A 16094-nucleotide genomic window follows, 5' to 3' on the forward strand; every position below is an offset into this window, starting at 1 on the left:
CCTCACGTAGTTCAGACTTGACAGTAGTAAAGAAGTATTAGTAATAACTACTAACTGAGTAAGGCCTGTTCCTGTGGGAGGTAAATATTCTCTGCTTTTTATAAATGAGGAAATGCGGGCCTTGGAAGGTCAAGTGTGGGCTACCTGGCAGAGCCAGGACCAAGGTCAAGTGGGCTACCTGGCAGAGCCGGGACCAAGGTCAAGTGGGCTACCTGGCAGAACCGGGACCAGGGTCAAGTGGGCTACTGGCAGAGCCGGGACCAAGCCTCCATCTTTCTCATTGGCTCTTTTCCCTGTGTCCTGGTGTCCTTAGACATGTGGTTATATCTTAATTGGTTTTTATTTATTTATTTATTTATTTTGGTTTTTCGAGACAGGGTTTCTCTGTGGCTTTGGAGCCTGTTCTGGAACTAGCTCTGTAGACCAGGTTGGTCTCGACTTAATTGGTTTTTAAACTCAGAGAAAATCCCTAAGTTTAGCAGAGAGTGGCCTAACAATTCATTATTTACATCCTTAAAAGGCTCTGAAGGCATTTATATATTATTAAACGTTGGAACGCAGCTCCGGCCTGAACGCCCTCTACAGGCAGTGGACATTATGTGCATAGGAGCTTGTTCTCAGGTTTGACATGTTCAAAGTACTTAAGGTTATTTTTTTATTTTCCATTGAAAGAGTGAATTATTTTCTTTCTCTCTCTCTCCCTGTTATCCTCCCTCCCTCCATTTCTCCCTCCTTCCCTCCCTGTGCATGCACATATCTGTACATGGATGCACACGTACACAAAGGTCAGAGGTCAACCTTGGGTTGACACTATCTACCTTGCTTTTTGAGTTTGCGGGGGTGGGGGGTGGGGTGGGGGGTGGTCTCTATTTGGCCGGGAACCTGGATCAGACTGGCTGGCCAGCAAACCTGCAGGATCCACTTGACCTGTCTTCACCTTTCCACAGGGGATTACAAGCATGTGCCACCATGACTAGCTAATTTGTGCTTAAGGGTTCTGAGTTGAAGCTTGCACAGCAAACATTTTACTGAGATATATCCTCAGCTTAGGAGATACTTTTTCTTATCTGCAATTTAGATTTCTTATTCTTTTAAGACCATTTTGAGTATGTATAATATGATAAAGACTAGATTGTAATGTCAAGAAATAAGGAGCCAATCATTTAGACAGTTTAAAATGGAATTACTTGGGAGTTAAAGTGGGCGTTCTGGAGCTCCGGTTATCTCGCGGACCCGAAGGAGAGCATGCAGATTCTCCTTAGAGCCCTAGATTTGTTTCCCAGGAAGTCTTTTCTTTGGGTCTGCACAAGAGTGAACACTGTACTAGGTAAAGAGACTGTCCACTGTGATTGCTGGGAGCTGATTGCGGAGAGCTTTTCCGGCTAGTGTTTTAGAGCAAAAGCCAGGAAACGAAAAGAGAAATAAATGTAGGGGAAGAGCAAGTCCAGAAGAAGGGAGCATCAGGAGCACGCGTGGGCAGCAGAGGATGTGGAAGGCAGGAGGAGGCACCCGGTGACGCGCACTGGCTGTCGCCGTGCGCAGGCAGATGCATCATTGGATGGCAGAATTAGTGTCACTCCAGACGGTGAGGTTCATGCCTCTTAGAGGTGCAGGTGATGTTAGTGAGTGCAAGGCATTCATTCTGCTCAGTCCGAGCTGGGTTCCAGCCTAGCTCAGCCATTTAGTCACGTTACTTGAGGCCAATTTCTTTTGTGTTCTTTAAGCTTCTGTTTTCCCACCCATAAAATCTGGTTAATAATTTCATCGGCTGGACCTCTGATCTTTTGAGATCAGGTATTAGAACATCTAGGACCCTTTGGAAAGAGTCCTAAAATCCAGGAAGAAGCAGAATGACCAAGTTTGTCTTGTCAGCCGTGCCTTTGGCACACTGAGGTGAGCCAGTATTTGTGGAACCCACCTTGTGGCCTCTTAGCTCCTCCACTTCTGCAGACTGAAATCTGGTGCAGGGAGGATGGGTGAGCAGGACACGACACCAGGTACTCTCTTGTTTCCTGCAGCATCTCTGTGGTCTGCTTGCTCGCTTCTTCAGCCCAAGACGTTTTCCTCGAATGTATTGTTGCTACAAATGTGAGTTGTAGTTGTTTGCAAACCATCACTTCCCTTTTGGAGAAAGGAGACCGAATTCAGAAAACAAATCCGTACACTTCAGTTATACCTGAGGTCTATTGCGTTTTGTGCCAGAGAGATGAGTATGTCAAAGGTGTGTGTGGAATATATGAGTTTGAGAATCTGAAGTGGTTGTATGTGTACTGTTTGGGTGTGCGTGATTGCGTGCGTGTGTGTGTGCGTGCGTGTGTGTGTGTACACGGGTGCGCATATTGGCATAGGTGGCATTTGCAGTTGGAACAGATCTGATGAAGCAATGTAGCCGAGGTTTGAAGCATGCCTGCTTTCTGCTCTGACAGCTTACTTCTGTGTCACTGTATCTAGAAAAGTAAAATCTGTGTGTTGCGTGCCTTTAATCCCAGCACTCAGGAGGCAGAGGCAGGCAGATCTCTGTGAGTTTGAGGCCAGCTTGGTCTATAGAGCGAATTCCAGGATAGCCACGTCTACACAGAGAAACCATCTCAAATGCAACAACAAAAAATCCTTTTTCTCCTTTGACAAAAGACAGACAGCACAGCGTGAATGTGAATTGGTTTAATGCTGACTTTGAGAAGTAGAAAGTGACCAATGAATGAATAGAAATGATGACAGGTTTCACATACTGCATTAAAGGAAACTCGCAACAGCTATGTCAGTGGAGGGCAGCTATGGGGAGAGAGGCGGGGGCAGAAGAGAACTGACTTGCACGGCCCAGGAGATTTGGTACTTACGCTTCTCCAGGCTTCACAATGCGAGGTGATGCTGGTGGCTCATTCATGCACGCCGTCAGAACAGGCCATTGGGGTGCCGTGCCACAGCTGTATTTTTATCTCTGCCATTGACAGTGACAGTGGCACAGTGGGCAGTCCATTCCAGGTGTGACTTCTGCTCTTGTAAGAGGAAAAATCGCCATTAGGAGGCATGAACTTTGCCTCATTTCTAAGGTAGCTTGGTAGAGTACAATCTGGTTGCCATAGAAACTCTGTAGCAGTGAAATTACATGAACTGAACATTTGAGGAGAGATGTGTTGGTATGATGGCCATTTACCTATCATTTTATTCCCTGAAGAATTGAAGTATAGGAGATTATGAACTGAAGCTGTAAGCTAGTGTGTGTGTGTGTGTGTGTGTGCAGAGGCAGGGTGTTTCAGTGCTTTGAACTGTGACCTGGTAGGCAGGCGGTATGACATGAATTCAGAAATCATTCTTCTACTGGGTTGTATTCTCTGGTCCATTGCTGACAGTTGTGTGGGAAAAGAGAACATATGAATGTGAATTGTCAAAGAGGAGTAAGGCCTACTCTCCAGAAGGAAATACATGCATGATGCTTGAAATCTGACCAAGATTCTTACCTCTTGGTCAGAAGCTCATAGGCCCATGGCTGAATCTGCTATTGTAGTTTGCTAAATGAACATAGTATCAAAATACCCTCTATTCCTTTCCTGATTAGCGATCAGACCTCGTCAGAGAACTCTTTGTGCAGTAGATGGTGGTCAGCAAACCCAAAGGGTCAAGACGTAGAATGTAAGTCTCTGCGCACTGCTCCACCCTAAGAGGGTCTGTCGCGCCCCTTCAGGGTTCACGGACCATCATAGAAGATGGGGCAGAAAGGTGGTAAGAGCCGGAGGTCAGGGAGGTCTGGACGGAAGCAGTCTTCTGGCCGTGACAGAACAGCTGCACTCGTGTGCTTGCAGCAGCTGTGCATGGCCACAGTCAGTCGAGCTGCACTCGTGTGCTTGCTGCAGCTGTGGATGGCCACAGTCAGTCGAGCTGCACTCGTGTGCTTGCTGCAGCTGTGCATGGCCACAGTCAGTCGAGCTGCACTCGTGTGCTTGCTGCAGCTGTGCATGGCCACAGTCAGTCGAGCTGCATTTGTGTGCTTGCTGCAGCTGTGCATGGCCACAGTCAGTCGAGCTGCACTCGTGTGCTTGCTGCAGCTGTGCATGGCCACAGTCAGTCGAGCTGCATTCGTGTGCTCGCTGCAGCTGTGCATGGCCACAGTCACTCGAGTTGCACTCGTGTGCTCGCTGCAGCTGTGCATGGCCACACAGTCTCCAGTCACTTGACGTTCTGGCCTAGAAGGAGGCAAGGCGCGCCATGCCCCTGCCTCTGGTAGGGAAACTAGTGACAGCTGATGGCAGCTAGGGATGGAGAGTGAGCTTTGTTAAAGTGTGTGGCCTTTTGTAGCATGGCCACGTTCCAGTGGTCTCACACCTATGAATATTTGGGGAACACAAATATGAATCAGTGGATTATTGCGGGAAAAAATGACATGAAGTAGACAGTGGGCTCGGGAGGAGTTAGTGTGGACTGAATGTGATCAAATACATTGTATACATGGATAGAATTAAAAATAAAAGTATTATTTTTTTTAAAGAAAGCGATACTTGTATTTTTATAAGTCCTTAGGCAAATTCTAGCATCATGGTGATGGGATCAAAATCATCTGCTTTATGCTTAAACTTCTTTTTTATTTTATTTTATTTTATTTTTTTTGAGACAGGGTTTCTCCGTAGCTTTTTTGGTTCCTGTCCTGGAACTAGCTCTTGTAGACCAGGCTGGCCTCGAACTCACAGAGATCCGCCTGCCTCTGCCTCCCGAGTGCTGGGATTAAAGGCGTGCGCCACCACCGCCCGGCCTATGCTTAAACTTCTAAGAATAAGTTTATAAAGAATACTTGTCGATTTAGGGCAGGGAAAAATGTCGGTGGGCCCGCACCCAGACTGTGTCCTAGATTGCCCTTGACAACCACCAGTTCGTGTACTCTCTCTCCCCACATCTGTCAGCAGTGTTCCTGAGAATACAACCCAGCAATGTTCCGGAAAGGCCCGTGAAAGGAAAAGGATCTCTGAATTAGAAATTGGTTGGATACCCCCATGACATTCACCCCACTATTGAAACCGTGCTGGCCACTGTTGGGCTCCTAGCGCTTACAGCTGAGGAGGAGCACTGATGGCCTTCTCCTGCAGCTTAGAGAGCAACTCGTGGTACTGTGTGAGTTCACCTGCACTGAGGGAGCTGCGGGGTCAGTACCAACCTGATTGCTCTATTTCCTGTGACCAGAGTACTGGAGTCTTCAGCAACAGGGTTTTATCCACCAAGTTCTGGTGGCCAATCAAGAGCAATGGTTAACAGCTTATATTGTTCTAGGGGTCTGGCCAACTACCTGAGGGGAGATTTCCCACACCCGACACTGGAGTTTTGGACAAGCATTATCCCCTGTGTAGGTTAAATCCAATCAAACCCTTTTATATGAACAATAAATAGATTTAGGAAGCTTATGAAGTACTAGATTTCCATGTGGTTTTCCTTAACATCCTGCTGTCTCTGTTCCTCATCCCTCGTTGTCTTCTTCTCCCATCCCTCTCCCCACTTAAACCACACTCCCTGTTCCTCCCCCTTTGCTTTCTGTCCCTTGTATTCTGTGGCCTCCCTCCTTGGGCTCATTTCCCTCCCTTTATTGAAGGGCTGCTTTAGTGGGCGTAGTGTAATAGAGCCGTGATGTATGTTTATGTAAAAACAAAGCTGACTCAGACGGTTTCCTTGTTAAGGGAATGACTAAAACCTCCGGCTGGGGAAAGCAGCGGAGATGCTTTAATCACTCTGGAGATCTAAAGGGATTTCCTTTTGAGTTCTTAAAATGGCACACTGCCTTCACATTGGTGAGAACCGGGGTGGACACATGCTGCCTTCACATTGGTGAGAGCCGGGGTGGACACACGCTGCCTTCACATTGGTAGAACTGGGGTGGATACACACCACCTTCACATTGGTGAGAACTGGGGTGGACACACACCACCTTCACATTGGTGAGAACTGGGGTGCGTGCACACCACCTTCACATTGGTGAGAACTAGGATGGGCACACACTGCCTTCACATTGATGAGAACTGGGGTGGACACACACCACCTTCACATTGGCGAGAACTAGGATGGGCACACATACACATTGGTGAGAACTGGGATGGGTGCACACTACCTTCACATTGGTGAGAACTGGGGTGGGCACACACCACCTTCATATTGGTGGGAACTGGGATGGGCGCACACCGCCTTCACATTGGTGAGAACTGGGGTAGGCACACACCGCTTTCACATTGGTGACAACTGGGGTGGGGAAGCTTGGAAGATTATTGATGCCAGTACCATGGGGGGAAAGCAAATTATCTTGAAACAATTTATCCTTCAAAATAAGGTGAAGTATCTGGGGTGAGGCTTGGTCTACTTTCCTCTGAATGATCTTGATGATTTTACAGATAATGTATTTCCTAATTAAAAGAAATTCATGCCTCAAAATTATTTCCTGCTGTGAATTACTATTTTAACAATATATGTGAATGTTAAAGATTTATATTATAAATGACATGCCTTTGATCTGAATAGCATTACAAAGTAGATAAATTGTGGTACATAAAAGAAGTTAATGTTTAAATTGCTCCTCATGAGATCCTTTAAAATAAAAACATTAAATTTGTGTATATGTGTAGTCCCACATGAGTATATTGTGCCACATGCATCTGCAGAGGTCAGGAGGGGGCGTTGGATCCCCTGAAACTGGAGCTGCAGGTGACTGTGAGCACTATGTGGGTTTGGGGAATGACCTCAGGTCCTCAGCAAAAACAGTGAGCTCTCTGAGCCACCGAGCCTTCTCTCCAGTCTCTAACCCTATGAAATCTTAATTCCTGACTAATCCATTGAGACAGTTTTCCTTAGATTTTGCAACCATTATTCATTCCGGGAAAGTATTGTCACCCATGGGGTTAGTTCGTCAGATCTTATCCTTATAGCACCTCTGTTAAAGAAGGAAGCAACTGCTAAAAATAATTAGTAATGTACTTAAGTGCAGTTGTGAGTTCTAGAGACAAGAGTAGACTGTAGCTGTTTACAGAAGCAGTGTTGTGTGTGGAGGACCGAGCTCAGGAATAAGGGGCCTTCTTGAAGATTTCAGTGTTGGAGCAGGCTCACCAGGCCCGTGAGGGAATGGCAGCGTTGTGGTCAGTGCCTGGGGACAACATGACCGTGCTGGTCGTCCCTGCTGATGCACGGCTGCAGTTAGGAACCTCATTTGTCTTCAGTTTTAAATGGGCGATTTTCCCTGTTGTTATCCTTTGATTCACACCAAATCTGCGAGGCCGCTGGAGAGACCCTGCCTCACCGTGCTGGCTTCCCATCGCGTGATTTGGAGGTTGTTTTCTAATGTTAAATATCTGTGTCTATTTGAAGAAGACGCTAATTCTAGGTTATGTATTGAAACATTTGAGTGTTTGCTGAGGTTCATTTAGTTTATGCTGTTTGTTTTATATGCAGATCTTCTTTTCCAACCTTTTTAATTTTGTGAATTGCCTTCTACTGTTATTTAATGCAACCACGTCTCCCAGTGGTGGCCGGTCAAATGGTCATTTCTTGTGTGGCTTTCCTTTGTATGTAAAGTTTGTGTGTGTGTGTTGTTTTTATAACTAAAGTTTGTGTCTAAACTCATGAAAGAGAAAAGAAAATTGTATTTTCCAAAGAAAAAGTGTGGTATAATCAAGCTTTAGTTATATAATATGAACAATATGGGACAGTATACTAGGCTGTGTGCAAATGCACATTTTCCTATGTTTCCCAAAATTTGAGTGGAGTTGATTTATACCCTAAATTTTGTGCTGGTTTGGTGTCATGTGCTTCCTGCCAAGTAGAGAATCTCAAATCGGAAGAGAAGCAGAATGTGCGGTATGTTGGTGCTAACTGGAAGTTTCTGTGTTGTTCTCACAGGTTATTCTTGTCCAAGTTAACCCGGGTGAGACCTTTACAATAAGAGCCGAGGATGGAACACTGCAGTGCATCCAAGGTAAGGAAGGTTCTCGATAAACATTCTAACCAAGGGTTTCCCCTTTATTATAAAGGAAGTAAACATTCCCGGTGTGTTTACATATGATTTCCTACAAGCAAATATATTTTCTCTTTATTCTTCTGTCATATGGTCGGTCTCAAGTCTACATTATTATGATACATCCAGTGGTATTATGTACTGGATAGCTGTTAGTTACCCATTGCTGAGTGGCATAATACAGACGACTCATCACCTCAGTTTCTCTGGACCAGGGAGTGATTTAGCTGTGTCCCAGAGCTCTGGGACTCAGAAAGCTTGAGTCAAAGTGTGGGTACGGACTGCAGTTTCTGACCAGGCTAGATATGCATCTAGACACTCAGATCCCCATTGGTGACTTTGGGTTTTTTGGCTCCTCATAGAATGTTCCCTTGTTTCCTTGCTGAGGGGACCTCTGTAGAGGATGGAGTAGTGTATGTATGTGACTGCTGGCTTCATCAGAGGGACTAACTTCAAGATAAGAGGGGGTCAGAGCTATGCCCCCACCCTCCTGCAGATGGGAAATCAAGGTCATGAATACCAGGAGGCAGCTGCCAGCCACTGTTTACCCCATGGCCCCTGATGGTTCATGCCTTTTTCCACATGTAAAATGCCCCTCCTGAGGTCGCCACCAGGCTTACCCTAGTCCACTGTCCCCAGCATCCAGAATCTTGTTCCTAAACAAGGCACACGTGTGAGTGAGACACTGTGGATAGAGGTCTTTAAGCTCCACATCCAAGACATCCGCTGGCTTGTGCTTGGTGTGCTCTCTGTGGGCCCCCTGCAGAGCTCTTCTCAGGCATGCTGCTCCATGGGGAGTGACGCTGCCAACCCTGCACCTGGACTGCAGCTACAACCGTGTTGGAAGTGTAGCTCATGAGAGCTCTTCTTGTTAGTGTTTGGATTGTGGGGCGGGGAGTAAATTGTGATGAAATTGAGCTCAGAGTTAGGCTATTGATTAGACAGAACCTAACCAGAAAATTAATTTATAAAACCTGGCCATGTTTATCAGTACCTATTAGGAGAGAGGAAGCGCGTGTTGTCTTTGCTGTACTGCAGTGGCCTTCATAGCAACAGATTGTTGCTTTACTGCTTGGATTTGGAAGAACAGTAATTTATAACTTAAAGAAATGAACATATGTTAAAGATTTAAGCCTAATGAATTTTAATTGGAGTTAAACTTGAATAATTTAATGATTTTATTAATGCTTTTTTTTGCTGACTGTACCTCTCTAGCCAGTGCTGTTTCAATTAATTTTAATATTATAAACTTAGTCTTTATTCAGAAAAAGCTTGATGAAACTTCAAGTCAAGGAAGAGCGTGACAACCATTTTGAAATAGTATGTGATATTTCCTGCTTCTAGAACCATCATAAACAGACCTTGTCTGCAGTTACAAACCTCCAAGTCCATCTCTTCTGGACTCACACGAGAAGGTTAGATGGAAACTTACTTCTGTAGGTAGAAGCTGAGGTTTTCAGCTCAGGAAGAAAGCAGTTCAAAAACCCCAGCAACTGGGAGGCGGAGCCAGGAAGATCTGAAGTTAAGGTCATCCTCAGCTACATAGTAAGACTTCAAGGACAGCCAGGGCTACTGTGAAATTCTATCCCAGACAAACCCCAGAGTGACCGAGACTCCACTGGTTATGTGACAGTGGAGCCACACGGATCATCTAGAAGCAAATTGCTTTGCAGATCAGCAGAGGCCCTGTGCTGGGTTTCGCAGGAGTGTGTGTATGGATACGAATGTGTCTATATAGTACATGTGCTTAGACGTGTGTCTACATATTCAAAGAGTTGACCTGTTCACTAGAACTTGAGTCCATTTCGGTAACCAGTGCGCTCCACAGGCAATGCTGGAAGTACGTCGCTTTGTTCACAAGGGACCTTTGTGTTTTGTTTATTCATGGTGATTTTGGTGATAAGCGATACTGACACCCTCCCAGTGATTTAAGAATGCCTCTGACTAAAGCAGAATTATGAAGTCTCATTATCTTTGGCTGCCTCAGCCTTCCTATTCTTTGTTCTTTTCTACAATTTGGGGTCTCTGGCCCAGTTAGCTGAAATGCCACCATACAGAACGAGAGAGGCAGGGACCAGGAACTGCACGCTGTGCTAGGGTTCTGGGGAGGACTGGGCAACTGGGCGAGCTTAGAAGTGGGGAAGGGAAGTAGCCGGCAGGTGGACCCATAAGCCCTGCCCCCAGGTCTAGAGCACAGGCAGGCACCCAGCCAGAAAATTCAGTCTTCACCTGAGTGCCACTGTGAACTGCTCACCCACATGTGTTGATTCAGTCGGTAGGATGTGGGGGCTGCCTGTCCATGGCAACTTCTGGCACAGGGTGTTATGGCTTCCTTCCGATAACCAGGATTTCATCCTTGTTGCTGTAGCATTTTTTGCACTCGGGCTATACTGCGTGTGCTCGCCTTTAGTGAGTGTGACGGACACGTGAGGAGGCTGAGGTAGGTGTATACTGACACATATTCTGAAAGCTCGTGCCCTGAGAGAGCAGAGGCCACTTTGCGTCCCTGATGTGGCTGACTCCATAGCCCAGCTTCTTTGTTTCCATGCCCTGTGGTTTTCTGTCTGTCAGCCACATTACAAGATTTACCCAGAAGAAGCTTTGGGACAGGATGCCAGCAGGAGGATTCGAAGACCAGAATGAGGCAGAGCTGCTTTGCATAGCTGCAGACTCACCTTACCGTAGGAGCTGTGGTGCACCTATTAGTTCAGGAAGGCAGACAATGTGTAGAACTTAAATTCTTTTTGTCCAGTGCCACGATTGAACCCAGCTTCCACGTTGACACTTCATTCTCTCATTCCCGAGAAAGGAGGGTATAGCAGTGGAGTAGTGGGGCCAAGGAGAGCCACTTTTCCCTTTGTATTTGTGTGTATTTGTATGTTTGCATGTTTGTGTGGGTGCTTGTGGGTACACGTGGGTGTGCGTGTGACTGTGGCTGTGTGGTTGTGCATGTGTCACCGTGTGTACACACAGAAGTCATAGGACAAGCTCAGGTACCATTCACCTTGTTTTCTAAGACTGTTTCTTGTCCTGAGCTTGTCTGCTAGGCGAGGCTCTCTCCAGTGAGCCCCAGATCTAGTTTCCTTCCCCTCCCTCCCTCCTCCTCCCTCTTTCCCTTCCTCCCTCCTCTCTCTTTTTGGTTTTTTGAGACAGGGTTTCTCTGTGTAACAGTCCTGGCTGTCCCAGAACTTACTTTGTAGACCAGGCTGACCTTGAACTCACAGAGATCTGTCTGCCTCCGCCTCTGCCTCCCAGTGCTGGGATTAAAGATGTGTGCCACCACCACCCAGCTCATGCCTAGTTTTTTAATGTGGGTCTGGGGATTGGGTTTAAGCCTCTATGCTTGCAAAGCAAGCTCCTTCTCAGAGAGAACTGTCTCCCAGCCCCTCGTGCCTTGTCAAAACCTATGAAAAAAAATAATCAGAAGTTGAGTTGTATTGTACAGCCCTTTGAAAGAAGTCTTTAAATTGAGAATGAGATTGCCCCCGGTTAATTTCTCAGTATAAGTCATTAGTGGAGGTGACCGTCCTAGAAATTCTTAGGCGCACACAGCGTTTTACGCCATGGTTGGAATTGTCAGCCTGCTAACTCGGCTTTGCACAGCAGCCTGCAGGCTAGAGAACGCGTTTGGGGAAGCTAGTGACAGAAGATTAGAGTTCTGGAAATTTTGAAATCATACTGAGGCCAGCCCTTTTGTTTACAGTTTAATTGATTTGCCACATAACTTTCTCTCTACATCATTTTGACTTCACTAAAAAAGACCCCAGAAACTCAGCGTGATGTCATTAAACAGCATCTTGGAAGTTGAGAGCAGATTAATGTTGAGGAATATGATTGCTTTGGAAAAAAAAGATTTGTATTTTTGTGAATGTCCTTGGTGATAACGAAGGAAGAACAACACAGGAAACATACAATATTCTGTGAAGGCAGATTCATTGCTGATGGAATATTTCTCAATATTTTCCATGAAGTATGAATCCTAAGTGTTAGTCGGGACCACCCCAGGGCACAGCATATAGTCACTTGGAGATGGTACGATACCTGAAGCGGCAGAGACCAAATAATTTTCCTTCTTTGGTCAGACAAAATTGTATAAAGAATAGATAAGGAAAAGAGTCTTAGTAATCAATATGAATTCTGGCCTTTGCTTACAGTCAGGAATTAATAGACGCAGTGTGGGTCTCGTTATTGTCGTGTCCCTGTCTGAGCCGAGGCGCTGGCAGGGTAACCTTCCTTCCTGTCCACACATGCCATAACTTTATCTGGGCCATTTCTTTGCTCTCTGCAGCATCCTGCCAAAACAAACATTCCACTTCCTGGAAGGCCTTAGGTCTGCCCGTTCCTAGAGCCCTTCTGGACTGCAGCCAGTCCGCTTTGACTGTTCTCTGGGCTAGGGAGGAGCAGGTAGAGGAGCAGCACCCGGTTGCTTATGGATGTAAACCTTTCCCTAGGTTAGACTAGGAAGGTCAGCGCTCCTCCACCCTGCTCCCCAGCAGTCCAGCTTGATTGTGAGCGGACCCATGCTAGGTCTCGTTACGCCAAGTGTGAGTCTTCTACACTTTACTCTTTCAGTGAGAGTCTAATTACGTTGAGTTAATATGCTTTCTCAGAAATCTTCCGTGAACTTTGAGAATTTCAATCACGCTGATGCTCGAAGCCACCTGTTTGCTTTAGAGAACCGGTCAGTGACTTCTTTCTTTTCATCAGTTGCTCCTGTGCATGCTCATTCTCTTCCTCCCTCTTCCACCCCCCCACTCTCCCTCCTCCACCCCCTTCTGCTTCCTTTTCTCCCTGATGCTGGGACTTGGGACTTGAACCCAGGATTTTTACACATGCACTCTTCTGTTGACTAATATTTCCAGCGTAACATCTCTAAGTTGTGAAGAATTATCATAATGACCTTCTGTAAATGATGGAGTTTCTGTGTTTTAAGGCCTGAAAAAAATAGGAATGTCATGACAATTTAAGCAAAAAAGATTAAATTGCTTAAAAGCATCATTATTTTAGTAAATACATTATTATCTAAAAATGTTCCCTTGCCAATAGTTTTGTCCAGAATAATTTCAGTATTTTTTTTACAACAGCATTATTCTGCTAACTTGTGTTAAGTGGGTCAAGACCTTGAAATGACAGCAGCATCTGGAGGAAACGTGAGAAATGACTATAGAGCCGCACTGAGATAAAGAAGCTTTGAATCCCTTACAGTGTGCGCAGCCCTCCCCTGCTCCGGGCCTTTCTTCTCCTACGGCAGAGAGTGTGGGAACTGCGTCTTTGATGGACACTGCGCTCTACTCTGTGGCTCTGTGAATGACACCATTGAGAGGAGTTCATGTTGGATTTCCCCATTTGTCCCTTTCCGCCAACATGTGATTCAGCAGGCAGAGTGGCACAGGGCGCCCGAAACATTGTGTCCTTCCAGTGCATCTGTTAGATTTGGAAGGATGGAAACAGTGGCTCTCACCCTTTCCAACAACTTCATGGCAGGTCCAAGGTCCAAGGGAACTCAGGTTGCTCCTTGCTGTGAATGGTGTTGTAGCTTCTTAAATGTGAGCTGGGCATTAATGGGAAATTACTCTCTAACTTAAAACCAAGGAAAGAGAGATAGCTTTCAAAAGCCAACCCTGCCTGGGCCTAAATGAAACCATGTTTTGTTTTGGGGTGAATCTTGGGGTGGTTTGAAGGCGAAGTTACTGTAGCCTGAGTGTACCTACTGCTTTCGCTTATTTCAGGATGTTGGGTATGTCTTTACAAACATCAGGATGTTTGATGGTGTGTCTTTACTTGTGACCTATCAATATTACAAGTGATTCTTTCTATCCGGGGTTAGGATGTAGTGGCTCATTTTTCTCCATGAGAAGCTGCTTTGGACGTGGTGAAGGAATCCGACCAGCTGAAGAGATTCTGTGATTTGAAAATGTGAGCATTGAAACTTGTAGGTCTTTGCCCAGGCTTGTCTCAGTGTCTTACCGTCCTTCACTGTGTTCCAGAGCTGTTGTACATGAGAAAGAGCTCATCTCTCCTGGAAGACTCCAAGCCATGGATAGTTGAGCTTGTAGAAAATCTGAATTATACGGGATATGAAACACACGCCTCCTACGGGCTAGGTTAATATTCCGTCCCTGAGCTGGGTCTTCACGACTCACAAGATTTGAATGTTCCCTCAAGAATCCGTTCACCTGTTTGTGTGTTTCCATTTCTAGCTTTAAAAAACACCTCTCCATTGTTAGATATGTTCTCCTGAACGGAGAGGAATGACGTCTGTGTTGAGGCACACCTTTTCCCTGAGATGCTTCACAGCTTTGCTTCATAGGCAGTGTCGTCTTTTTCCAAACATGGGCTGAACGATGCATCCGTGCCACATCTGCCTCCCGTATGCTGACCTGGTGGACATGCCCTCAGAGCAGGCAGCTGGCTGCCTTGCAGCTGGAAGTTCACTCGCAGAGTCTTCTCCACACGGGCTGGCAGGTACCCAAGGAGGCGGAGCAGGAAGTCCAGGGTATGGACGGGGAGACCAAGGGCTAGGAGTGTGCAGATTGCCTTCATCATATGGGGACCGAGTGGTGTCATAGAACCGGGTTCCATCAGTGCCTGACACCTTCCCCAGCAGACGCGAAGCCTAGTGTCTGTGGTCTTACATGGGGCCAGGGACAGTAACTGTCTGATAGGATTGTGAGAAAATTCATTGTGGTGCTACTATCAATGTCACAATTATTGACGTATCGTTGTCGTTACAATCACTGTTGTCATCGTCATTATCATCAGTATTTAGTATTGTACACAATGTCGTTGTCTTCTTAAAGTGCTTGTATGATTTATAGTGGGGAGGGACTTGCAGTCCCATTGTGGAGATCAATTGGGTGCAGGTCCAGCCTCCAGCCTACTGCTTCTTTCCGGTAGGCTGCTTCCCTGGGTGCTGAGACTGCACCTGTGGAAACCTTTCTGCTGGAGCTCTTTTGGACTGTGCACACTGCTCAGCTGTAGGCCTGTCTGGAGCACAGTGGCACTGTTGTCTACATTCCGAGTAGGCCTCCTGTAGCCCGTGCCTTGGATGTCGCTCTTCTTTTGGACATAGCTGTTCAGTCTGACACAGCCTGAGCCGCTGCTTCCACACAGGCTTTTAGACCCTCTTACTATACCCAGGAAAGCAGGCCCTCTCAGGATGCCTCCCATTTGTGGGCATTGCTGTCAACTCTTAGGCTTCTTTCCGTCTTTATCTAATCTAATATGCTCTATTCTTGGGTAACACTAAGAGGGCAATGTATTTGTGACTTTCCTCCCACATGTCACAAAACCATTTAAGGAGGCACTTACGTTGGCTCATACATTGAGAATGGTTGGACACCCATCATGTCATGGTGGGAACATGGCGTTGGCTCCCTTGTATCTGCCATCAGGAAACAGTGCTGGTATTCGGCTTGTGTTTTCCTTTTGATTTATTCAGTTTGGGTACCTCCATAGGTTGGTGTTGTCCACATGTAGGGGGAATCTTCCCTCCTCAGATAAACCTTTCTTCAAATCCTCTACAGACATTCTCAGAGGAGTGTCTTCCAGGTGGTTCTAAGTTCAGGGAAGTTGACACTGAAAATGAATGATCACAGGCAGTAAGGCGTTTTGGTAAGGTTCTGAAGTGACATTGCCTGGCCTAGAGCTCTTTGCACTGGGGCCTAGACAGCTGGCTCAGCACTTCAGAGCCCTTGCTGCTCTTGCAGAAGCCCCTGGTTCAATTCCCAGCAGCCATGTGAGGTGGCTCACAACTACTTAGAACTCCAGCATCAGGGGATCTACCACATTCCCCTGGCTTCTTCCGGGTCTTGATGTGCGCATACCTACGTGTGAGTATGTACGTAAAAGTAAAAATATCACAATGAAATGACTGTTATAAATTATGTAACGAGTCCCTTCCCTTTTCTTCCCCTCAGTTTCCACTTCTCTAAACTTAGAACAATGTCAGTATTGAAGGACTGCTGTGTGTCTAAAGGAGATACTGCAGAGAAAGCACTAAGAATTCAGGACTGCGGAGATGGCTCAGTGCAGGTGCTTGCTGCACAAGCAAGAATACCGGAGTTTAGATTCCCAGCACCCATGCAAGTGCTAGAAATGGTGCTGCACACCTCACACC

At 46.2% G+C, this 16094-nt stretch overlaps 1 protein-coding gene across 3 annotated transcripts in view; it reads left to right on the forward strand.

Annotated features, from left to right (window-relative positions):
• Fndc3b (fibronectin type III domain containing 3B) overlaps positions 1–16094 on the forward strand; it is a 299935-nt gene that overhangs the window by 87942 nt on the left and 195899 nt on the right. For all 3 annotated transcript variants that reach the window (XM_057756973.1, XM_057756974.1, XM_057756975.1), the window contains one exon: positions 7861–7936. In XM_057756973.1, coding sequence (XP_057612956.1) covers positions 7861–7936 — 76 coding nt within the window. The remainder of the gene's footprint in view (positions 1–7860; positions 7937–16094) is intronic.

The sequence above is a fragment of the Chionomys nivalis genome, chromosome 24, assembly GCF_950005125.1.
Source record: "Chionomys nivalis chromosome 24, mChiNiv1.1, whole genome shotgun sequence".
NCBI classification, from domain to species: domain Eukaryota; kingdom Metazoa; phylum Chordata; class Mammalia; order Rodentia; family Cricetidae; genus Chionomys; species Chionomys nivalis.